The sequence below is a fragment of the Scyliorhinus torazame genome, chromosome 2, assembly GCF_047496885.1.
Source record: "Scyliorhinus torazame isolate Kashiwa2021f chromosome 2, sScyTor2.1, whole genome shotgun sequence".
Lineage (NCBI taxonomy): Eukaryota > Metazoa > Chordata > Chondrichthyes > Carcharhiniformes > Scyliorhinidae > Scyliorhinus > Scyliorhinus torazame.
The window spans coordinates 321,897,925-321,924,076 of record NC_092708.1 but is presented as its reverse complement, the minus strand read 5'-3'; the positions used below and the strand labels follow the sequence as shown (position 1 = coordinate 321,924,076).

Here is a 26,152-nt window from a genome sequence, read left to right as displayed (position 1 = left end):
GCCCCGCACTGGGTGGATCTGGATCTAGGAGAGGAGAAGGAGCAGCGCCCACTTTGGAGATTAGACATGAGACTGTTGGCAGAGGGGGTATGTGGAAGGGTGAGGGTATGTATTGAAAGGTACCTAGAGGTCAACGATGATGGAGAGGTCCAGGTGGGAGTAGTATGGGAGGCGCTGAAAGCGGTGGTTAGGGGGGAGCTGATTTCCATAAGAGCCCACAAGGGGAAAGAAGAGGGTAAAGAAAGGGAGAGACTGATCGGGGAGATTCTGAGGGTGGATAGGCAATATGCGGAGGCCCCGGATGAAGGGTTATACAGGGAAAGACGGAGACTACAGACGGGGTTTGACCTGCTGACCACGGGTAAGGCAGAGACTCAGTGGAGGAAGGCGCAGGGAATACAATACGAGTATGGGGAAAAGGCGAGCCGACTGCTGGCCCAACAACTTAGGAAGAGGGGGGTGGCGAGAGAGATCGGAGGAATTAGGGACTGGGAGGGAAGGATGGAACAGAGGGCGGAGAGGGTGAACGGGGTGTTAAAGTCATTCTATGAGAGGCTGTATAAGTCCCAACCCCCGGAGGGGAAAGAGGGAATGATGCACTTCTTGGACCAGTTGGAGTTCCCGAGGGTTGAGGAGCAGGAGGTGACAGGTCTGGGAGTGCAGATTGAGGTGGAGGAGGTGGTAAAAGGAATCGGGAACATGCAGGCAGGAAAGGCCCCGGGACCAGATGGGTTCCCGGTGGAATTTTACAGGAAATATGTGGACCTACTGGCCCCACTCCTGGCGAGAACCTTCAATGAGGCTAAGGAAAGGGGGACACTACCCCCGACGACGTCGGAGGCGACGATATCGTTGATCCTGAAACGAGACAAAGACCCGCTGCAGTGCGGGTCATACAGGCCCATCTCCCTCCTAAATGTAGACGCCAAGTTACTGGCCAAGGTGATGGCGACTAGGATAGAGGACTGTGTCCCAGGGGTGGTACATGACGACCAGACAGGGTTTGTTAAAGGGAGGCAATTGAATGCAACATACGAAGGTTGCTGGGGGTAATGATGATGCCCCCACCGGAGGGGGAGGCGGAGATAGTGGTGGCGATGGAGATGCAGAGAAGGCATTCGATAGAGTGGAGTGGGACTAACTGTGGGAGGTACTGAAGAGATTTGGATTTGGAGAGGGGTTCATCAGATGGGTTCAGCTCCTGTACGGGGCCCCCGGTGGCAAGCGTGGTTACAAACAGGCAACGATCCGACTATTTCCGATTACGTAGGGGCACAAGACAGGGGTATCCCTTGTCCCCGTTACTGTTCGCGTTGGCAATCGAGCCATTGGCCATAGCGCTGAGGGGCTCTAAGAAGTGGAGAGGGGTGCTTAGAGGAGGAGAGGAACATCGGGTGTCATTATATGCGGATGATCTGCTGCTATATGTGGCGGACCCAGTGGAGGGGATGCCTGAGATAATGCAGACACTCAGGGAGTTTGGAGAGTTCATCGGATACAAATTGAACATGGGAAAGAGTGAACTATTTGTGATGCACCCCGGGGAACAGGGCAGGGGAATAGATGATCTGCCGCTGAGGAGAGTAGCAAGGGACTTTCGATATCTAGGGATCCAGGTGGCTAGGAACTGGGGAACCTTGCATAAATTTAACTTGACACGACAGGTAGAGCAGATGGAGGAGGACTTTAAAAGGTGGGACATGGTGCCCCTGTCATTGGCGGGTAGAGTACAGGCGGTCAAAATGGTGGTCCTCCCGAGGTTTCAGTGCCTCCCCATACTGATTACAAAGGCCTTCTTCAAGAAAGTGGATAGGAGTATTATGAGCTTTGTGTGGGCTGGAAAGACCCCAAGGGTAAAGAGGGGGTTCCTGCAGCGTAGGAGGGACAGAGGGGGACTGGCACTGCCGAGCCTGAGTGATTACTATTGGGCCGCCAACGTGTCTATGATATGTAAGTGGATGAGGGAAGAAGAAGGAGCGGCGTGGAAAAGGCTGGAGATGGCGTCCTGTAGGGGAACAAGTTTAAAAGCACTAGCGACGGTGCCATTACCGTTTTCCCCGAAAAAATACACCACAAACCCAGTGGTGGTGGCGACTTTAAAGATTTGGGGGCCGTGGAGACGACATAGGGGGGTGACGGGTGCCTCGGTGTGGTCCCCGATAAGGAACAACCACAGGTTCGTCCCGGGAAGGATAGATGGGGGATTCCAATCTTGGCAACGAGCAGGAATTGTGAAATTGAAGGACTTTTTCTTGGACGGGACGTTAGCGAGTCTGGGAGCACTGGTAGAAAAATACGAGTTGCCACCTGGGAATGCCTTCCGATATATGCAAGTGAGGGCATTTGCAAGGCAACAGGTGAGGGAATTTCCGCAGCTCCCGGCGCAGGGGATCCAGGACAGAGTGATCTCGGGGGCATGGGTCGATGATGGTAAAGTGTCCGATTATATACAGGGAAATGAGAGACGAGGGGGAGACGATGGTAGAGGAGCTAAAGGGTAAATGGGAGGAGGAGTTGGGGGAAGAGATTGAGGAGGGGCTGTGGGCAGATGCCATAAGAAGGGTAAATTCCTCGTCCGCGTGTGCCAGGCTCAGCCTGATCCAATTCAAGGTTCTACACAGGGCGCATATGACTGGAGCAAGGCTGAGTAGATTTTTTGGAGTGGAGGATAGGTGCGGGAGGTGCGTGGGAAGCCCGGCGAACCCCACCCACATGTTTTGGTCATGTCCGGTATTGCATGGGTTCTGGGTGGGTGTTGCAAGAGTGATCTCAAAGGTGGTGGGGGTCCGTGTCGAACCAAGCTGGGGGTTGGCTATATTTGGGGTTGCAGAAGAGCCGGGAGTGCAGGAGGCGAGAGAGGCTTATGTTTTGGCCTTTGCGTCCCTAGTAGCCCGGCGAAGGATTCTACCTATGTGGAAAGAAGCTAAACCCCCGGGTGTGGAGGCCTGGATAAACGACAAGGCAGGGTTTATAAAATTGGAGCGAATAAAGTACGCACTAAGAGGTTCGGCTCAGGGGTTCACCAGGCGGTGGCAACCGTTCCTTGACTATCTTGCAGAGCGATAAGGGAAAACGGGAAAGACAGCAGCAGCAACCCGGGGGGGGGGGGGGGGGGGGGGTACATGTGGGTCCTTGGGTTTTTTTTTCCATGCTAGTTGTTTATAATTATATTTATTTTTTCAATGTTACTATTTCTTTTTCTGCACTTGTTGTTAGTTAATATATTGTTTAAGTAACGGTCAATGTACATTTTGTTACAAAGTTGTAAAAATGGAAAATTCTTTTTGATCGAAAAACTTTAATAAAATATATTTTTTTAAAAAAAGAAGTGAACAACGCGGACATTACTTGAGGTTACATAAGAACAGGAAGGTTACATAAGAACAGGAAAGAGGTCTTGACAGATGAGCTGAAGGTGATGGAATTGTTGTTTCTAAAGTATTCCAGTCATTGGGTCCTGTGCTTCTCGCGTGGCCTTCCACCCCAAGTCTGTTAAACCTTACTACCTGCTATACTGCAGACCTGAAAAGTCTCCAATACTACTGGAACCCTTCAACCTGGCCAGTGAACTGGCCTCTGCTCAGAAATACCAAGATCATAATTCTCTTTCAAATCCTCTCAAATCTCAGGATATCATTCTGTGTATACAGGACCGTTCACCCATCTTCCTTGAACCTCACTCTAGCACTGAATGTGCCAAGTATTGCTAGGCCCTGACATCTCCCAGTTCTGATGTACCCCACGCTTCTTTCCCAATATGTGTGTCAGGTAATGCCACAAGGCATAACACTCCTGCACAATTGGAACCTTTAGCTTACTGAACACCATAACAGATCATCTGTTAGTCTATTGTAATACCGTAACAACTCTCAAATAGTAAAATTGTACAAAATAATTTGTTATGCATTGAGGAATGGATTAAAATAAAGTTTTAATTAGGGAAGTTAACTGACCAGAAAAAAAATGTAAATGTGAATAATTTCTCTTTGTACGTCATAATTCATGTTGTTGTTTTTTTCATTTGGATATTGGTCCATAACTTCCAAGCTTCCCAGCATCGTATTAGGGAGTACCCTGAAGATGCATTTGGGAATGCCCTTTGGATGCTCCCAGGTAAAATTTGCACAGCAATTGCCCAGAAGTACAAACATCCTCTGAGCAATTACCATGTCCTGGGAACAATCCAAAAATCTGATTTAAATGGCAAACTTCAGATGGTTCCAACTTGCTTGCACCAAAAGTTACCTACAAAGCACTTGAAGAATTAAAAGCACTTGTAACTTCTGGGTAGCTATTATACAGTCTGAGGCCGACTGGTGTAAGAAACTGGGCTCAGAGTGGCAATCAAAACCTCTGCCGTGCCCCTCCATGCCCTCCCGCCTTTGCGCCTCCCCATACCCAGTTTGAGTCGGACAGGCTTGGAATAAAAAAATCAGGTAAGAAATTGGGCACAGAGTGGTATTCCAATGCCAATTGCCACTCTTGAGGAGGTTCAAGCCCCCCCCTCATTCTGAGCTTCAACCATTCGTTATTTCAGATTGGAATAGTGCATCAATATTCCACAATGATGTCATATCCCTCTTTGTATATTATGGTGCTTTGTCAGTGGCTGCATTACATAGCACTATGAAAATGCCAGTGGTTTTAAAGTACCAGATTACAATGAATTGTCTTGTTAAAATGTTTCAGTTTTGATAGCTTTTTTTCTATCGAGAGTTAAATTTTGAGCCAGTTTAATTCTTTGTCATGGAACTAGCAAAGGCCATCTGATCCTTGGTTACAATTCAAATGTTTCCATTCTATTTGCGATGAGAGAGAATATACCCCATGCTCCTTATACTCACAGACATTCATCTTGATCACCTCCTCTGGGAGGAAAAAATGTATGTCCTTGTGCAAGGCCAGATTGTAGGTCTACCTCTCACAGTAACACAGTGAAGCATGTTTATTCTACTGTATATGTTTACTGGAATGAGAGGTGGCTGCTCTTGGAACTTTAATGTCCACTGACGACTCTATAGTCCCCAAGTCACATGTAAAGCCAGATTACTGATTATGCAAATAATTTGTCCCAACCTGTAAATGGGCCCAAATATCAGTGTCATTTTTCATTCCATAACTCTTGCCCTTTCCAACTACCTGAATTTAATTTTACTAAGAAGCCATATTGGCCATTCAAGGAGAGGAAAATTTGACTCTGACTTGTCTTTTTGAAAATTACTTGTACAATTTTCAGAAGCAGAAATAACTTGGTGTGGCACTTATGAATTCAGTTTCACTCCTGATGGGTTCACATTTTGCTTTTCAGAGTTCCAAGTGCCAGTGACAGAACCTGATATAAACAACAGACTGGAATCATTGTGTCTCAGTATGACTGAACATGCCCTGGGTGGTAAGTGAAAACGGAATGTCATGCAAGCATGCCCAAAAACCAAATGAGGCATCTGTATAATTAGAATATTCGGGATAGTTTTATGTGAAAAAGAAGAATATCCTTTTAACTGGTCTCATCCACATTTATGGTAAAAGAAGCCTTTAGAAGGGGCATAGATTGGCAATCCGTAAAGTTTTCTTTTCACTCGGGTAAATTAATCGAAAACAAGAATCTGAAATTTATATCTTCTTGATTTTATTTTCATAATCATTGTGCACTTTAAACTTGCAGTGACTAAGTCAGATTTTAGTGAATATATCATATGCCAGCTGCAGGAAGCCTCTCCTCGTGACTATAGTTTATTATCCCTGGCATCAATGCCGGTGAATATATGCTGCCTCTCTGGATTTAATATCCTTTCTGTAATGGAGTATCCAAAACTGTGTACAATACAGTAACTATGGCCTAACCAATATTGTCTCTATATTGTGCCTTTAACACAATGAAACATCTCAAAATGCTTCACAGGAACATTATATAACAATGAGCCCAAACCACAGAAGGCGATATTATAATAATAATAATCTTCATTAGTGTTACAAGTAGGCTGATAACGCTGCAATGGAGTTACTGTGAAAATCCCGAGTTGCCACACTCAGGCGCCTGTTCGGGTACACAGAGGGAGAATTCAGAATGTCCAATTCACCTAACAAGCACGTCTTGTGGGAGGAAACCGGAGCACCCGGAGGAAACCCACACAGACACGGGGAGAACGTGCAGACTCCGCACAGACAGTGACCCAAGCCGGTAATCGAACATGGGTCCCTGGCACTGTGAAGCAACAGTGCTAACCACTGTGCCACCATGCTGCCCAGATAAGTATTACGTCAGATGACCAAAAGCATGATCAGAAAGGTAGGTTTAAAAAGTATCTTAAAAGGGAAAAGCAAGGTTGAGAGGTGTAGGGAGGGTATTCCACAGCATGAGGCCTAGGCAACTGAAGGCACAGCCACTAAATGTGAAGCAATTATAATTGGGAATGCGCAAGATGCCAAAATTGGAGGAGCGCAGATATCTGGGAGGGTTGTGGGCTGGAGGAGATTACAGGGATATGGAGGGGCAAAGATGTGGAAGGATTTGAAAACCAGGATGAGAATTGTAAAGCCATGTTGCTGGACTGGAGCCAATGTAGGTCAGCGAGCGCAGGGTACAATCATTTATTTAAACTTATCATGGCTCTGTGCTTGTGTTTTTAAAATCTAAAAATACAGTTCACCTTTTCTTTGACTTGATCTACTTGCTTTTCAAAGAGTTGGATATTTATTGTCTCGATGGTCTCGATTCATCCTGCAGTGTCTTCCCATTGAGTGTATCCTCTCACTTCTTGTTTTCATCCCAAAGTGTATTATCTTGCAGCTTTCTGCATTAAATTCCATCCTCTACTTGTCTACCCATTCGATTAATCAGTCTTTGTCTCCCTGATGTCTTTTGTGCTCTACCTAACTATTTTTCAAAGCTTCTATCGTATATAATCAGAAAATTAAGATTGTGCTCTGAAATTAAGATTGTATGCCAGGACTGACCTTTGAAGTACACCACTTCAACCCTCCTTCAATCCAAGTAATATCTTCTGAAAAATCCATTAATACATCTACTGCATTCTATAGAATCCCGACGGTGCAGAAGGAGGCCACTCGGCCCATAGCACCTACCTCCGAAAGAGCACTCTATCTAGGCCCACACACCTTTGTGCAGGTTAAATAATGTTTTCATTTATTCAGTTAATCATTTAAAAACTAGTAAATTTGTTCAATGGAATTTGGCTTCAAAAACTTAACTTGGCTGTCATTGATGACGCATGCATTCCTGAATCCCCACTTAAGTGAAACAGATGCATGATTAATTTCATTTCAAATTTATAAGCTCCTTCTAAAATCGAACTTGGGGGCTGAAAAGGCAGAGAGTGTCATTTGGAACATCTGATCCCTTGTTGACGTCAGGCTTTAGCAATTTATTACTTTAATTTAACAACAATGGTTGATTTAAATTAATGGTAACCAATCAACACATTTTCTAATGTACATAATTAAAGTGCACCATTTTTTGCATCTTTTCACAAGCTGTTTTGAGTGCTGCACGATGATTTCTACATGCACAAGATCTGCAGCATAGTCCTGTGTACTGCAATATAAACATTACATGGGAGAAAATATCTTTAATAGTGCTTAAATAAATATCAAACCTTATTTGATTTTTGGAGCAATTAAACAATATGTGTGTATCTCTGGTATACAGGTGCATTGATTCAAAATGAATGTTAATCCAGAATTCATAGGATTGATCTGGTCAAAACAGTACATCCCGTGTCCAAGTTATTTTCTAATAAGCATTCTCTGATTATTGACATACAACTTCTAACTTGGCAGATTTATATATGATTTCATTATTAAAATGGAAACTGAATGTACTACTTATAATTAAGCTGTAGATCCACAACGGAGTCTCTGTTAAAACCATTTATTAGTAATATTTTGGGGAAAGCTCAGCCAATAATGTGGTGTGGTTTGGTATGCAGTACTGCTGTCCATATGTTAAGCCCCAGAGTTCTAACAAAGTGAGCTGTGTCCATGTGCCATCTGCTTTGCATGTCTCTTAAATAGCTTATTAGTATAGCAAACCGTGAGGCATTTCCTTAAACATCACTTTCCTAGCAAAGTACAGTGTTGAGTTGACTTATGGTAAAGTTTTATTTGCAGTCAGCTAGTTTTAATTCAGTACAGTGAAAGCCTCTCCAGCCTGTCATCAACTGAACAGTAAGTTTTCTATTCTCGGTAGGTAAAAGTTAACATTTTTGTTTTTGCTGAAATAAAATCAGTCTGTGTTTGTTCCAACAAAAAAAAACTATTTAATCCTTTTCTGAGTTCAAGTTACTTGATATCTGAATGATATAACTTTCAACATTTTTAGAGGCATGTTGTATAGAACTTTTATGTAAACTACTTAAAATTAATTTTAAAATATTTAGTAATTGAATTCATCTAGTTCTTCAAATGATATCTTCAACTTCCTATTTTAAACAAAAGTCCTCTCAAATATTGTAGCAACTACAGGAGTAATTCACTATTTTTCTGTGTTTGTTAGAAGGTAACACCCAGTATAGAGGCAGTGTTACTGCCAATATAATTTTAAAATACTTGCGTTTTGCAGTTAACCATCTCATCCCAAGTCCAAATGTTAACAATTTTCATTAAAAAGCAAATGTAATGTTCAGTGTATAAAAGTTCTGAAATCGTGCTTTAATTTACCCAATAGAATTAAGTTCATTGTGTGTTAATGCATCTCCAGAGGACTTCCAGTGGCGGCACGTGGGAGGAAGTCACACGAGGCTTAATTTCTTTTAGAATTTAATTGTCCCAGGGTCAATTTTTCATTAAATAAATGCAGGAAGACATAAGGAAGGAAGATGTCCAAGGAAAACCACCGTGAAGAAGTGGACAAGTGAAGGTTCGCTGTCGAGTGGAAGGGTCTGCTCGGAACTGGAAGGATGGCGGAGGCTGGGTCGATGGGTGCGGCCTTGCTGTTCACGTCAGAAAAGATGACCGAGGTGATGGTTTTGGAACTTGAAAAACAGTTCGCAAAGCACATGAAGATGATGAGGAAGGAGATGATGACAGCATTGAAGGTGCTGGTCAAGAAGGCGATTGCCCCGGTGAAGGCAGCGGTGTCGAGGACATCAGCCGAGGTGCGGGAGCAGGGAGAGAAACTGAAGGGAGTGAGGAGGCCTTACCGCAATTCAGCGATTGGCTCACCTTGATGGGTGAGAATGTGCAGAGGGTGGTGGAGGCCAACAAGGGTCTGCGAGCAAACGTTGAGGACCTGGAAAACAGAGCGAGGTGGCAAAATCTGAGGATCGTGGGCTTGCCCAAGGGGGTGGAGAGCCAGAGGCTGAAGGAGTATTTTGCCAAGATGTTGGCGGAGCTCTTGGGGGAGGGGTTAGTTCCCCCCAGGTATAAACTGGATCGGGCTCATAAGGTGTGGAGGCCTAAACCAAAGGCGAATCAGCTGCCAAGACGACGATTATTTGTTTCCATAGGTACTGCGTGCAGGAGAAAGTCCTAAGTTGGGCAATGCAGAAGCAGGAAGTGCAGTGGGCTGGAGCTGGTATATGTATATACCAAGACTACCGTGGAGTTGGCAAGGAGGTGGGCGGTCTTTGGCTGCGTGAAGATGGCATTGTATAACAGTGGTGTGCACAGGTGGCATAGGACGGGGGTAGGTACAATCTTACTAGTTTAATGGGGAGGGTGAAGGCGGACTTGACAAGGTGGGATGGTCTTCCTCTGTCGCTGGCAGGTCGGTTGCAGGTGATTAAAATGAATGTGTTGCTGCGGTTTTTGTTTATATTTCAGTGCCTGCCGAGTTTTTTACCAAAGGCGTTTTTTAAAGAGGTGGCTAGGTTTGAGAAGGTACTTCTGCAGAGAGAACGGCTGGCAGGAGGGTTGGGCCTCCCGAATCTACTGTATCATTACTGGGTGGTGAATGCTGAAAAGGTGAAGAGTTGGGTCAAAGTGGGGAGGGGGTGTGGGGGGAGAAGAGAGAAGAGAGAGAGAGAGTCCCAGTGGGTTAGAATGGAGAAGAGTCTGTGCAGGAGTTGGGTCTGAGGGTGTTGGCAACAGCCTTTGCCTCTTTGATTGCCCGGAGGTGGGTCCAGTTGGGGTAGAGGTTAGCTTCTCCATCCTGTGACACGGCTCGGCAGGGGGACCTACTTGAATTTCTTTGACTCTCGGGAAGGTGAAGTCTCAGCTGAAGGGGATGGAGGAAGGGTTTCACAATTCATGGGGGCTGTTTATTATGCACTTCTGAGAATTGGTTGCCATTGAACATTAGGGGGGTACAAGGGGAGGGTCGGCGACATGTTGTCTTTGGTTACACTGTTTATGGATTGATTGTTAATTTTTGTTTTTTTACCTGAAATGTACGGTGGATGTTTTGGTCTGTATATCGAACGGGATGTGGTTTGTATGTGGGGGATTGTTATTGTATTTGTTTTTGTTTTTTTCTTTGGTTGTTGTGGTAGTAGAGGTATTACAGTACCTGGTAATGCTGGAGCACCATTGGTGGAAACTGTATGCTTCCTATTGGTCAAGATGTATAGTAGCTCCGCCCTGCTAGGCGGGGTATAAGAGCCCGTGCCGCCCCAGCAGCCTTCATTCTGTACCTGAGCTGCTGGGGGAAACGTCTAGCTTATTAATGCCTTCAGTTGGACTACAACCTCGCTTTAGTGGTCATTGATTGTGCATCGATATAATAAGCTAGTTTTTTTTTTTAAATGGATGGAGATCCGAATCAAGCCAGAGTGAGTGCAACTCAGCACCCACACGGCGAACTCAGCAGCAATCTTCAAGCACTAGCTGGCGTGCTTTAAAGGATCTCTTGGGACGGCCGAAAACGCACCCACAGGAGAACAGAAAATGCGAGACCTGCACTCAAGGGTGAGCCCGGAGATTTACACCCTCATCGAGGAAGCGGAAGACTTCGATGCAGCAATAGAGCTGCTAAAAGGACATTATATTCACCTGGTAAACAAAGTTTCCGCCCGGCATCTGCTAGCAACGAGGCGACAAACCCCTGGGGAATTGCTGGAAGAATTCTACTGTGCACTCCTGGTGTTGGGGAGAAACTGCAGCTGCCCACAAGTTTTGGCGAGCAAACACACTGAACTCTTGGTCTGGGACGCTTTCATGGCAGGTATGCTATCCTCACAAATCCGCCAGCAACTGCTAGAAAAAGATACTCTAGGTCTCAAGGAGGCACAGGCCCTTGCAGGCTCCCTGGATGTGGCCTCCAGAAACGCCCGCGCTTACGTTCCCGACCGCGCGGCAGATCCATGGGCAGCATGGAACCCCTCCGCGGCCGACCCCGCGATATCCCCCATCCCCCCCACAAGCTTGTTCTGCAAGGCGGCCTGGCAACCCCGGGGGGCCCAGCTGCTACTTTTGCAGGCAGGCCAAGCACCCCCGCCAGCGCTGCCCGGCCCGTGCATCCACCTGCAACGGATGCGGTAAAAAGGGCCATTTCGTGGTGGTATGCCAGGCCAGTGCAGTTGCCGCGGTCTCCGGCGGCGAATGCGGACCACCACCACAAACCTCTCCATGGTCCCCGTGCGGCCAGCGGGCCCCGCCATCTTCCTACTCCGAGGCCACGTGAGGCCCCCAGGCGCCACCATCTTGTCCCACGGACGCCACGTTAACGGGATGGCGCCGCCATTTTGTACACCCCCAGCCATGTGCGACCAATGGGAGCTGCCATCTTTGATGAACCCCCAGGACCCCAGCTTGGCTGACCACACACTGTCCGAAGAGAACACTCAACTGCTACGATTAACCTCGGTGACTCTGGATCAGTCCCGGCCTCGAACACTCTCAACTGCTACAACGACTGTATTTATCAACGGGCACGAGACGTCCTGCCTAATCGACTCTGGGAGCACGGAGAGCTTCATACACCCTGACATGGTAAGGCGCTGTTCCCTCCCCGTCCACCCCGTTAATCAAAATATCTCCCTGGCCTCCGGTTCCCACTCAGTAGAGATAAAGGGGTTTTGTGTAGCAAACCTCACAGTCCAGGGAAGGGAGTTCAAAATTTTCCGTCTCTACGTCCTTCCCCACCTCTGCGCGGCCACACTCCTAGGTTTAGACTTCCAGTGTAACCTCCAAAGTCTAACCTTCAAATTCGGCAACCCTATACCCCCCTCACTGTCTGCGGCCTCGCGACCCTTAAGATCGACCCGCCTTCCCTGTTTGCGAACCTCACCCCGGATTGCAAACCCGTCGCCACCAGGAGCAGACGGTACAGTGCCCAGGATCGGATCTTTATTAGGTCAGAGGTCCAAAGGCTACTGAGGGAAGGAGTCATTGAAGCTAGCGACAGTCCCTGGAGAGCTCAAGTAGTGGTGGTAAAGACCGGGGAGAAGCAAAGGATGGTCATCGACTACAGTCAGACTATCAACAGGTTTACACAGCTGGACGCATACCCTCTGCCCCGCATATCCAACCTGATCAACAGGATCGCGCATTAAAAGGTCTTCTCCACAATAGACCTTAAGTCCGCCTACCACCAGCTCCCCATCCGCACTAGTGACCGCAAATACACTGCCTTCGAGGCAGATGGGCGGCTCTACCACTTCTTAAGGGTTCCCTTCGGTGTCACCAACGGGGTCTCGGTCTTTCAGCACGAGATGGACCGAATGGTTGACCGGTACGGTTTACGGGCAACATTCCCGTATCTCGATAATGTCACCATCTGCAGCCACGGCCAGCAGGACCACGACACCAACCTCCGAAAATTCCTCCAGACCGCAAAGATCCTTAACCTTGCATACAACAAGGATAAATACGTGTTTAGCACCGACCGCCTAGCCATCCTCGGCTACGTAGTGCAAAATGGAGTTATAGGCCCCGACCCTGAACGCATGCGCCCCCTTATGGCGTTCCCCCTCACTCACTGCCCCAAGGCCCTGAAGCGCTGCCTAGAGTTTTTCCGTTACTACGCCCAGTGGGTCCCCAACTATGCGGACAAGGCCCCTCCCCTGATCCAATCCACAGCTTTTGCCCTGTCGATAGAGGCCCGTCAGGCCTTCAGCTGCATCAAAGCAGACATTGCAAAGGCCACGATGCACGCCATCGACGAGTCCCTCTCCTTTCAGGTCGAGAGCAACGCGTCTGACGTAGCTCTGGTGGCCACCCTCAACCAAGTGGGCAGGCCTTCTCACGTACCCTCCATGCTTCCAAAATCCGCCACTCCTTAGTCGAAAAGGAAGCCCAGGCCAGAGTCGAAGCTGTGCGACATTGGAGGCATTACCTGGCCGGCAGAAGATTCACTCTCCTCACTGACCAATGGTCGGTTGCTTTCATGTTCGATAATGCACAGCGGGGCAAGATAAAAAACGATAAGATCTTGCGGTGGAGGATCGAACTCTCCACCTACTACTACGAGATCTTGTATCGTCCCGGGAAGCTAAACGAGCCTCCTGACGCCCTATCCCGCGGCACATGTGCCACCGCACAAGTGGACCGCCTCCGAACCCTCCACGAGGACCTCTACCACCCGGGGGTCACTCACTTTTTCCATTTTATCAAGACCCGCAACCTGCCCTACTCCATCGAGGAGGTCAGGACAGCCACCAGGGACTGCCACATCTGCGCAGAGTGCAAACCGCACTTCTACCGGCCAGAGAAAGTGCACCAGATAAAGGCTTCCTGTCCCTTTGAACGCCTCAGCATGGACTTCAAAGGCCCCCTCCCCTCCACCGACCGCAACATTTACTTCCTGAACGTGATTGACGAGTACTCCCGGTTCCCATTCGCCATCCCCTGCCCCGACATGACCGCAACCACCGTCGTCAAGGCCTTCCGTAGCATCTTTGCACTGTTCGGGTTCCCCGCTTACATACATAGTGATAGGGGGTCCTCCTTTATGAGCGACGAACTGCGTCAATTCCTGCTCAGCAAGGGCATCGCCTCGAGCAGGACGACCAGTTACAACCCCCGGGGTAATGGACAGGTAGAGAGGGAGAACGGAACGGCCTGGAAGACCGTCCTACTGACCCTACGGTCCAGGAATCTCCCAGTCTCCCGCTGGCAGGAAGTCCTCCCGGATGCCCTCCACTCCATCCGGTCACTGCTTTGTACCACCACCAACCAGACACCTCACTAACATCTCCTTGTCTTCCCCAGGAAGTCCTCCTCTGGGACCTCGCACCCGACCTGGTTGGCAACATCCGGACCCATCCTGCTCCGAAAACCCGTGCGGGCTCACAAATCGGACCCGTTGGTCGAGAGGGTCTATCTTCTCCACGCTAACCCCCAGTACGCCTTTGTGGCGTACTCCGACGGCCGACAAGCTACGGTCTCCCTACGAGACCTGGCGCCCGCCGGAGCCCCACGCACACCTCAGCCACCAGTCCCACCCTCCCCTCCACCCGGGCACCTTACAGGAGGATCGGTCCTTCTGCCGGCCCCGTCGAGGCCGCCCCACCCACCGACGCACCCCGCAGGCGCTCCCTTCCCTGGTCAACCGTTTTCCCCACCAACGCCGTCTAGGGGTGTCTAAGCTGCCACGGAGATTGAAGCCACGCTCCCGGAGTCACAGATGCCCGAGCCTCCACCGGAGTCACCACCGAAGCTCCGACGATCACAGAGGACGACCAGGGCCCCCGATCGACTGATTGCTTCATTTTAAATTGTAAACTGTAAATTTAAACCATAAATTGTAAATAGTTAATAGAATTGTAAATAGTTACAAAACGCTGTACGGAGGTATTATGGTACCTCCATAACTAATTTTGCCACGTTGCCATGTTTGTAGTATCAGGCCACCACCCCCGCCGGACTCTCTTTTTTTAACAGGGGGTGAATGTGGTAGTAGAGGTATTACGGTACCTGGTAATGCTGGAACACCATTGATGGAAACTGTATGCTTCCTATTGGTCAAGGTGTATGGTAGCTCCGCCCTGCTAGGCGGGGTATAAGAGCCCGTGCCGCCCCAGCCACCTTCATTCTGTTGAGCTGCTGGGGGAAACATCTAGCTTATTAAAGCCTACACTTGGACTACAACCTCGCTTGAGTGGTCATTGATCGTGCATCAGTTGTTTATTGAAGAAAATGTTGAAAATGAAGAGAATAAACAGATTTATAAAAGAAAAAAGTTAACGCATCTCCAGATTAAAATATTTTGCCAATTGAAAGCACTAAAAACCCTATTCAGTGCTTCATGTGCTTTAAATGATGAATGGGAGATGGTGTATTGGTGAATGACAGCACTCTGTGGTAGAATGAAGATTTTTGTCCAAGGCTGAGGAAAGTTGAAGATTTAAAATTGAGGTGGGGAGAAACCTGGATATTTTGAAATACCCTTCTAGTTTTCTCCCGTGAAGAATAAGACTCGGCAATTGAGGCTATTTTTACTTTCTTGTATTGGCATGTTATTTCTTGTATTGGATTTTTATTGTTAATTGTGAAAGCCAAATATATCACAGCTTGAGGTTCTGCATAGTGGGAGCTGCCTATGTTACCCCTCCTCTGAGCTAAGAGTAGTTATAGCATCAAGTGAAACCACAACTGTTTGAACGGTTGATACAAATTGTCTCTTGAACCAACCAAGAAGTTGTCAGAGTTGAACAGAATAGATTTTTTTTAAAATGTTATTTTTAATTTTTTTTATTGTCCTCCTTTTTCACATTTTCTCCCATATTTACACCCATCAACAATAAACAATAATCAGTAAGATATGTCAATCCCCATAATAACAACAATCCCATCCGCCCACCAACCCCCAAACATCAGCCCACATGTTTACATAAACAAATGACAAAAAGGAATCGGGGATTACCCGTAGTCACCCTTAATCTACACAGCTCCCCCCCCCCCCCCCCCCCCAACCAACGCCGTCCAGCCTCTGACAGAGTACCGTACATGATATCCCAGAGTTGTACCCCCCCCCCCCCCCCCCCCCCCCCCAAGTCTCCAGCTCCTCCCGCCCACTGCCTCTTGTAAAACTCCTCCTCCCAACCTATGTTCCTTCCCCCAACTTTCCACCCCGGCTAGACCACTCGGACACTGTTCTGCCAGGCTCCGATGGCCTCAGCCCCTCCCCCCACCTCACTCCCGTTCACTGGCCGGCTTAAACCGGCCAGCGTGGAGGCCCCCGCCTGGGTCCCTTTTCCCCCTTGCCCGGCCCTAGGAAAGCCCAAAGATCCCCTTTTAGCACACAAACCCCGCATATCCACCTACACCCCAAAGAGCCCTCATTTTGAGTGAAAGTCCTGTCCCTTCCCTTGTCCAAATATATACAACATTGGCTCCTTTAGCCTCTACACCCACGCGCAGTGATGCAAAAAAGAAGAAAATACAGTCATGAGGTTACATCGGCACATGGCCATTCCTCAATTTGTCAGTTCTGCCACAGTCCTTCTGCCTTCGCAAACTCTTCCGCTGTTCCAAAATAAAAGTCCCTGAGCTTATAAGTCACCCTCAGCTTCGCTGGATATACAATGCCGCACTGCACCTTGCTAATGATCACCGTGCTGCAATAACGTCTCCTCCATTTCCTTCAGCGCCTCTCCTTGCTCTCGCACCTCCGCCACTGCGCTCGCCACCGCCGTCATCACCGGGGAAACCGCCTCCTCCACCAGCGCACTTAAAACCTCCCTCATCTCCTTCCTCACCGTCTCCATGCATTTCGCAATCTGCGCCAACTGCTTTTCGAATTCCGCAGCCATCACCTTAGTTATTTCTTCAGCCGTAAGCACTGCGGCCTCCCCTGGTGCTCCAGCCTCCATTTTCTTTGCTGACCCCGCGGTGACCTTTCCACTCCCCAATGGACTTTCAGCCGCTTTTTTCACGCCCGTTTTTTTGCTGTTTTTTGACATCCTTTTCTGTGCGCTGTCTCCCGACTTTTAATGCCGTCGCTGGCCCTAGGACCGGGCGTTACTCCCCGACAATGCCGTTCCCGAACGGGAGCCCTCCAACGCGCGGCTGCCTCCCGCCCACCGTCACCGGAAGTCAGAATATATTTATTTTTGACGATCCTCCTTGACCTTTGTATGTCAGATAGATAAGAATGGCTTCCAAATGAGATACCAGGATCTTGGTAAGAATTTTGCAGTTAAAATTAGCGAGGGGAACAATTAATTGCCCATTCCCTTTGAGATATAGCAATGTGGCTACCTTAAGCTTATTATGGAGCATTAGTCTGGATATCCTTAGTATAGTAGAGAAGTATTGGAGCAGGTTTCTTACTTACAAAGTGCTGTGAAGCCATTGGTGTCAGGAGCTTTGGCTGCTGGAGAGAAAGTTAATAACCTTTGTATTTTTCATCCTCTCTCATCCTCTGTTCCTGAACAATTAAACCTCCCTTTCTTTCTCCTTCATACAATCTTGCAGGTTGAATATGAAATTAAGTCTATCTTCCTTGCATGCCGTATCAACTTCTTCATCTTCTAAGGAATTATTCTTCAAATATTTAAATCTTTGGGACTAGAAATTGGTCAACCTCACTTTTTGGGCGCTGGGGTCATGATTTGCAACCTGCCTATGCCCATTAAAATTAAAGTGGGCAACCCACAAACTTTGTGTGCCCATCTCATGTGAATGGTTGTGGTATTGACCTGAATAGCTCTGGCACTGCAGTCTGCTCGAGTGTTCCCTGCAGCCTGAGGGCACTACAGCTTTGTTTGCAGACCACGTGGTATAGCCAGCCTGCTGTTCTTAAAGGCAAGCTGCATCTTATAGGGGAGTTGTATAAAAAAATATCGATACAATGTAAATTATTGCAAAGTGAACACCAAGGCAGTTGGGGTGGGGGGGGGGGGGGCACACTGTGGATGCAGGTCTGGAGGCATTAGTGATGCAGGTACAGAGATGGAATGGGTTTATGATGGGGGATGAATGAGTGTGCATATCAAGATTGGAGGGCATGTCACACAACATCTTGTAACTATGAGGGCGCATGGAGGAGCCTGGCTCCATCTTGGCAGAGGGGATGGTAGAGCTTGCCCACTCTGCAGCCTGCTCCATGTGTTGAGGCACTGTTACGAATATCTAAGTTTGTATTCATATTTTCTGAGTGTATGACTTCTAATTGGGGAATTAATTTTAAATGTAGGGTAAATGATACACCTGGTTTGACAATCTTGTAAACAGACCTAACAGTACTTGCAAATTAAAGGGTGGCCTATGTTTGTTTAATAAGATCATAGTGGGAAGTATTGGAAACTAAACATTGAGCTTCTTTATGGGTACATGACATCTACAGTTGATTCAATAAGAAGTTTTAATTATTCATATTGTTTCCCAGAGCAAAGAGAATTGGAAGTAATTCATTTAAATCACTTATCTGGGACAACCCAGGCATGTCACTTTGCCATAGAAGATTCAGGGAGACATTTTTGGTTTTACCTGTGTGATTTCTTAAGTATTCAGTTGAAGACTGGGTCCAGAGCAGCTCGGACGAAGCAGAGAGAGTCTGCCTGAAGGTGTGGACCATGAGCAGACGGCTATGAAGAACCAGGGTGTTTCTGATTTCGGAGTGACTAAGCAAGAGGGCAGTGAGGCCCATGCTTGAGCTAGGGAGTCCACAATTGAGTTGAAGGGAGCAGCCAAGTAGATTCTTAGTGAAAGGAACGCAAGAAATCCTATATATTGGGGAATAGTGAGAATCAAAGTGAATTCCTGACAGCTGTGGCACACCTTGATTTAGTCCCGGGAGAAGTGAAGTAATCTACATGATCCTGTAAAATGTAGGAGAACTCTTGTGTGGAAATAGCTTATTAGTGTTAGAGAGTGTTCTATTGAAATTTGTGTTTAATAGTAGGTGTTTACGAAGTATAGTGTTAAGTTTGAAGTACTTGTTTTGTTTAACTCTTGTACAGTAAAGGTTTTGTTTGATATGTGAATCTTGTGGCATGATTCAGTAAATAACCGGGAGTTCAGGTTTATTTTTAAAAGGTGCTCGTCTACTGAGATGATAACCGCCATTACTGCAGCTTTGGTGTAAGCAAGTCAACTGCTGCTCTCATCCCTGAGAAGATGTTGCAACATTCTCTTGCAAATGCAGGAATTCGCCTAAATACTTCCCAAAAACACTCTAGGATAATTCTAGATCCTTTAAAGTAGCAAACGTTCCAAAACTTTAATTTAACCTACAATCATGGTGCATTCCCCTTGAGTAAATAACAGAGACATTGCCTGGACATTGTCATGCCCAAATTTAGGATTTTGGCATGACATCAACCAGTTGGGCTGTGAGACATCAGGATAGTTCCTAATCAGACCGTTCCAGCACATACATTCGACACACCTGTATTCACCCTGACTCGGGCAGAGTGCTGGATGGGTCACACGGGAAAGAGGTACGCCAGTAAAGTGGTGGCCCATGGCCTGAATTGCTATAGTCTGCAGGGGAACGTCTAGAACTACGTGTTTGGTGATGCATTTTTTGCCCAGATGAGGGCAAACTTTTCAAGGTGTATGAAACGGAGATCTGGAAAGTTCTATGCACCAAAATCCTTAGAGGGGTAAGGCACTTGAGGGGCGGGGGAGGGGGGTGCGCAAGGGGCCATCAGAGGCACTATTTGTGGCCACCACTGATCAAAAATGGTCTTTAACCAAACCCCCCCCCCATGGCCTCTAATATCTGGTGTCCCCCCCCCCCCAAGGATCTGCAGAGCTGACAGACAATCAGATTGGCTGGCAGCTCTCTAGGACAGGCCTCCTCCCAGATGGGGGAACGATGACCCACTCTGAATCAATTAAGGTTGTTCCAAGCCGGCAGCCGGATCCTAAGTCACCAGAATTAAGACTGACTTTTCCAGTCACCACATAAAATCCAGCCCAATGTTTCCATGAGTAAGTTGTACTTTTATTGTTTTGTTTGCACTATTGGAAAACCCTGAATGTTTGTCATGATTCCTAAAAAGCAATGGTATTGTGTAACTTTTAATAACTTTAAATAAAAATATTAGATTGCACAGTGACTTATTGCTGTATGTAATCTGTTAGCAATAAAACTTGAGTACTGACTTTGCTTTTAACTTTCAGATGGCGTTGACAGAACCTCTACCATCTAGAAGGTTGAACTACACCATTGCTGCTGGCTCTGAACCACAAAATGTAGCTGCAGGTTCAGACCACAGTTCACAAGTTCCAGTCCCATGCCCTAGACAGGGTCAACTGATGCCTTGTGTTATGTTTCTGCAAGCTGTAATGAACATATTTTTTGTGCAAGAGTCTGGATTGTTCCTGTATCACCAAAACCTGAAATATTATCAGGTCAAACAAAAATAATTCTGTCCATGAAAAAGGTTTTGCAGTGCAGCACTCCTAGATGCCTAATACTATAGAGGCATAATGTATGTAAGCAGAGCAGTTAGTGTAGGTATGGCAAATGAATGGGGAGACCTTTTGTAGTGATGAGGGAAGATTAAACTTGAAGCAACACAACAGCAGTTGGTTACATTTCTGTATTTTGAAAAGTTATTATTTTTTTTAAATCTATAAACTTGGACAAATGTGTGACCAAAAACAAAACAGATGACATGTAAGTTGTCTTTCGTATTCATTGCATCTAATTGGGGTTATTAAACTCTTTCCAGAGTTGAAGTACTATTGTCATGAAAGGGGATTTGAAATGAGTGATTTAAGTGTAACTAAAATAAATTTACATATTGTTTACATAAACATAAAGGGTACATAAACGTTTTCAGGTATGCCATTGTAATTTGTATTGTTAAAGCATTTTTCTTTCCTTCTGCAATAGCAGCAGGTTTGCTTTTCTGATTAGCAGCAAGACCATACTTCTAGGCGATACTTGGTCATTTTAAAAGAAATTGTAAATGTAAGTGCTAGTCCTAAATAGGTACAAATGTTTAAAAATGATGAAGTGAGAAGAGGATTTGGAATGTTGTTGAATGCTGGAGACTTGAGTAATATGGTAAGAGGAAACTTAATCGGCCTTGCAGTTTGTTTAACTGTCGGCAGGTATGCTGCTTGCTCTTGTTTTGCTTTAGATTTTTGCCCCTCCCCCCCCCATCCAAAAAGCCTTATATCTACAGTTAAAGCAAAATTGATGCAGTATGCAAGTTGCCAGATACTGCATGTTTTTCCTGCCCCTTCCGTAAACTACATACCCAAAGTAAGTTCAAATATCTGCAATCTAGAGCTTCAGCATCTGAGTGAGAGACAGTCTAATTTGATGATTAGAACAATATATAAGGAAAAGAAAAGGCAAGTGCTGAGAAATATTGGAAGGAATGAGATGAAAGTGAATACAAATGGATATAGTATTGTCAGAAAGGGAGTTGGAAATGCAGTATTATAATTTAATTTGGTGAAAGTGTTATACATAATGCATTTATGTTTAAACGGTGAATGCAGCTTCAGAAAAGGTAATGCAACTGCATTCACATTAACACATGCTGTTTAACTAGAGTCCTAAAAGTATTTACAAATCAGAATTGATATTTATTTCTCCACTGATTTATAGATGCAGAGGTTATCTATTAATTAGATGTATTATTTTAGATATGTTATGTATTAACTTGCTATGGCTGGTAACCATGAGTATGTCTCAAAATATTAACATCCATTTAGTTAATTTTTTAATATTGCTTATTACTATTGACAAGGTATAGGTTAAATATTTACATAGCAACAAACATTTGTTTTGCTAAGAAGTGCTGTCTAGTGAATTAATTTTAACATGTGGCTTCTGTCTTGAGAACACTGACACCATTCTCTGTTCTTCTGTTGAGTCCTGTATTGACTGCAGGTATAGAGCTTGATTAATACTATCCTATGTAAAATGAATTATTTATGAAATGATGATTGCATGCATATAAGGCTGTGAAGTCAAATATCTAGAAATAAAGCGGCAGTGCCTTTCCTTTTGTATCTTCCACCTACCCCAAGTGTTAACTGTTTTATACAGTGCAAGGTAGCACTACCAATACAAAAACAAAGGTGATAAGACATATTCTTGATATTTATAGTCTTTGTTTTTGTTTTGTTAAATTTTTGTGCACACAGGATATCTCTGCAAACCCAGCACAAAGTCTGGCCTAGTAACTGTTTTGAATATGTTGGAAGTGCTTAACAACTTCTGGACATGAAAAAACAAGGTTGAAGAGCCACACACAACATTTATTCTACTGTAGTTAGCTGTGCCAGAAATTGAGGTTTTCTGTGATTTCTGCCAGGTTGCTGTGGTGCCTTTAAGAGATTGTGGCTGGAATGCAAGACATAAAATAGTGAAGATATTTTAAAAGTTCTGTATATTTTCAAAGGCAGGTCTTGCAATAGATGTGTGTGCACTATGTATAAAACACTAAATAAAAAATTTTAATTGTTTTGTACAAGTCACCAAAATTTGCTATGGTGGCTTTTATTTTTTGTATTTCTTTATCTTGATTCAGAAAATAGTGAATGTTTATTCCTCTGGGAGGAATAGGAAGCAACAGCAACGCTAACAGTAATGACCTGGATACTTCCTCCCTTTTTTATTATATTATACCCTATATATTTATGAGCAGTTTTGTTGAAGAGTTCAATGTAGAACTTCTCCTCTTTAAAATACACAGTCCCTTATTGCTTTTTTTCCTTTGTTGCATGTGAGGCAGAGGCAACCCCTCATTGTAAATGCATGCATGCTTATGTTCCTGTTGCCCTCTGTAAAGAAGGTAGTGTACAAGAAGTATGTTTCTTGCATAGTTACTGCTGCACATAAATGCATATTTTTACAGTTTGTCACCTTATGGAAAAAGCACGTTTGTTACATGTTAAAGCTTTATGACAAACACTAATATGTTTTACTTGCTGTTCTTTGCAAGTGTATAGTTTTCAAATGTTCTTGTTTAAAGTTACCAATGAATTACTCTTGTGACTTAAACAGCAAATTTGCTGCAATGTATTTATTACTCCCATTTCTGTCACTTAACTAAAATGATGGTTATTTCATATCAGCATTATATTGAAAGTGAAGGGAGATGATTAATACAAGTTTTTGTAACACTGGTGTATGTGTCTTTTTTAACTGCAAAAATAAAATACACACACCTAGTTTGACCATTGCATAAAGCTTTTATCTTCAATGTATTATGAATCTGTCAAGCAGTTGAAAGAAAAAATGGATAGAAAGCATAAGGACAACATATGTATTTTTCACCCCTTGTTCTCTTTCCATGTCCAACATCACTTTTTCATCAAGCAGACAGCAGGAAAAACTACTTTCCTCTTATGTCATCTATAAGCAGATAAGCTAGAACAACCCAGGTTGACTTGGTCATCAAATCATTTCTTAATTTTGCTTATTCTTTCTTTCTATGTTTTCTTACGTGCTTATGTTTCATTCTGTGTATCCTTTGGAGAACATTTACAATGTTTAAGACTGCAAATAAGCCTCCATGTCATTGAGAATAAGTTGGATGATGGTATTCTTCGAATTTGCAAATATGCCTACAAGACTGAATTCACCATTCAATTAATGGTAAAGTGAAATATTCCTTTTTGACTGAGCTTGTTAGATAACAACTTGGGTGGAAGGGTATGTTAAATCCTATGAAGGCATGTTTGATTTCCAAATGCTAATCACCTGAGTGATAATTCTCACTTTGCATCGGATCAATGGGTTTTCCAGGTTTCCTGGTGAAACGAGGATGAATAAACAGCAGCAAGTTAGTGCCAATTAAATTTTCAGCACTCCGCTTCTCTTATATCTAGCAGGGAAAGGATTTGTTCACTGCATTTGCTGCAGTGTTACTGTCTACACTTTGGAGGCTTTCCGTATTACATCAGGATGTGTGCTGATTTATGTTGACTTAGATTGGACCTGAGATGAGGATTGATGAGCAACGGTACTTGTACAGCTGGCGGGAGTTTGGGGGGGGGGGGGGGGGGGGGGAGGGAGGGAGGGAGGGAGGGAGGAGAGAGAATGCGTGTTGGGGAAGCTTTTTTGGCTAAGATAAGCATGAGGTCAGATGTAGTGCCTGGATCTGGTATGTGTAGTGGGGACCATGAATTGGATTCAATTTGAATTGGTTTTTGGATCAGGCAAGGAGCTGGATTAGGGGGTTGCCCCTGTCCACACTCTGAGCTCTGGCTTTGTAACTCTGATAAAGTAATAAACAGTTTTTAAATAAACCAAAAAGTGGACGACAAGTAGAAAATATATTTCCTTGACCTGTTTGAACACAAGTGGTTCAGGCTGTTATGCTAGGTGTTGAACATCTGAAACCTAGAAGGCCTGCTGTCTGAGGTGGTCATCTGTTACCAGTGGCTGTCACAATGAGTTAATGCTGAGTATTAGCAAAAGCAGGTTGGAAACATTCATTACAATTAGTAGTTTAAACAAGATACTAACTGAATTTTAAAAGATTAAATACTTTTTAACCTGAGACATGTTTCTTGCAATTCTTATGGCACTTCATGGATAGAATTTTACATCTCACAGGCGCGCCTTCAGTGGTGTTGAGAGTGCATCCTGCCCTCCGTGCATTCGTGCCATATTTCACTCGGTGGAACGGGCGCTGCCTGGTGATAATTAGAGGACGGTTAAAACCCCAGTCAACGTTACCAATGCGATATTAAGCTCGACGCACATGCAACATGGGTGGGTGGCCCAACCATAACTGATGGTTTTAATTCCCAGAACAGGAGAAAAGGTGCCTGCTGCCTGCAGTGACTGAGGAGTTAGGTGCTTGTACGGAGTGACATGGTGTTCTGTCGTGTGGAAGGTGTATTTTGCATGTTGGGTTCATCAGAATATTGAGCTCTAAGGAGTTTAATGTTAGCTGGCACCCATTGTGCATGGGTGAGCCCCATTAGCTGATCTGCCCATGGGTATTGTGTACTGGCGGGGAACACCTCCTGAGGTGGAGGAGGGGGATCAAAGATTGAGGAGGCATGGTAGCTTCAGCCTCTGGTCCGCCCCCCTCCCTTCCCCTGCCCTCAGGCAGAGGTCCATGGAGAGGATGGCCAGGGCCATTAGGGAGGGGAGGAAGACTCCAGTACCGAGGTCCCAAGGTGTACGGGGAGATGACCGAGGTCCAGTGCCGCAGGAGGCTCCAGCTTTCAAGAGAAGCAGTTACGAGCCAGATGATGAGGCCTGAGCTTCCAATAGCGTGGTACCAGAGAAGGAAGTTGTACCCTATTAGATAGAAACATATTAAAAAGAGTAGCAAGAAATATAACAATAGATTTAGAAGGCATGTAAGTAGGCACAAAATTGGAATAACGTTGAAGAGCTAAAAACATAAATGTGGAAATGTGATGTGACTATAATGGAAACAGGGCTTAAAATGTCACTTATTGAACACTTAATATTCATGTGTTCGGTAAACATACAAAAGGAAGGTGCAGTGACTACGAATCTGAGATGATAATGTTGGAAAGAAAGAAAGAGGTAAGGACAGAATCCAGAGTGGTGATATTTGGAGACATTTTGATGGAGTGAGGAGGAAGTTCTGAAAAGTATTCAGGAAGAGGGTAGTGATGTGAGGAATGACGAGAGTGTGACAGGAAGGACTAGAGAATGCAGTAGCAAGTAGGGTCATAGTTGCTCCAAATTATAGAAATACACTAAAGGCTCTTTATCTGGATGCTGCCTGTATTTTTGATGAAATGGAATTGATAGCACAAACAAATAAATGGGTATGATATGAGCCATTACAGAGACATGGTTGCAAAGTGACTATGGTTATGAACTGAATATTCAAGGGTATTTAACATTCCAGAAGGGTAGGAAGAGAGGTGACTCTGTTGATATTGGAAGAGATTAATGAGCATCGACCTTGGCTCAAAAGATCTAATGTGGAGATGCTGGCGTTGGATTGGGGTGAGCACAGTAAAAAGTCTTACAACACCAAGTTAAAGGCCAGCAGGTTTGTTTCGAATTACTAGCTTTTGGAACACTGCTTCCTCCGGTGAATGAAGAGGTGGGTTCCAGAAACATATATAGACAAAGTCAAAGATGCAATACGATACTTTGAATGTGTGTCTTTGCAGGTAATTAAGTCTACAGGTCCAGACGGGGCAACTGGAGAGAGGGACAGGTTAAAGAGGTGTGAATTGTCTCAAGCCAGGACAGGTGGTAGGATTTTGCAAGCCCAGGCCAGATGGTGGGGGGGCGAATGTAATGCGACATGAATCCAAGGTCCCAGTTGAGGCCGTACTCGTGTGCTAAACTTGGCTGTACGTTTCTGCTCGACGATTCTGCGATTGTCGCGCA

The 26,152-nt window shown here is 45.3% G+C and overlaps 1 protein-coding gene across 5 annotated transcripts in view; it reads left to right on the top strand.

Annotated features, from left to right (window-relative positions):
- samd4a (sterile alpha motif domain containing 4A) overlaps positions 1-23,004 on the top strand; it is a 273,565-nt gene extending 250,561 nt beyond the window's left edge. For all 5 annotated transcript variants that reach the window (XM_072489709.1, XM_072489710.1, XM_072489706.1 and 2 more), the window contains one exon: positions 19,972-23,004. In XM_072489709.1, the coding sequence (XP_072345810.1) occupies positions 19,972-20,000 (29 nt within the window). In that variant the 3' untranslated portion in view covers positions 20,001-23,004. The remainder of the gene's footprint in view (positions 1-19,971) is intronic.
- The last annotated feature ends 3,148 nt before the right edge of the window (positions 23,005-26,152 follow it).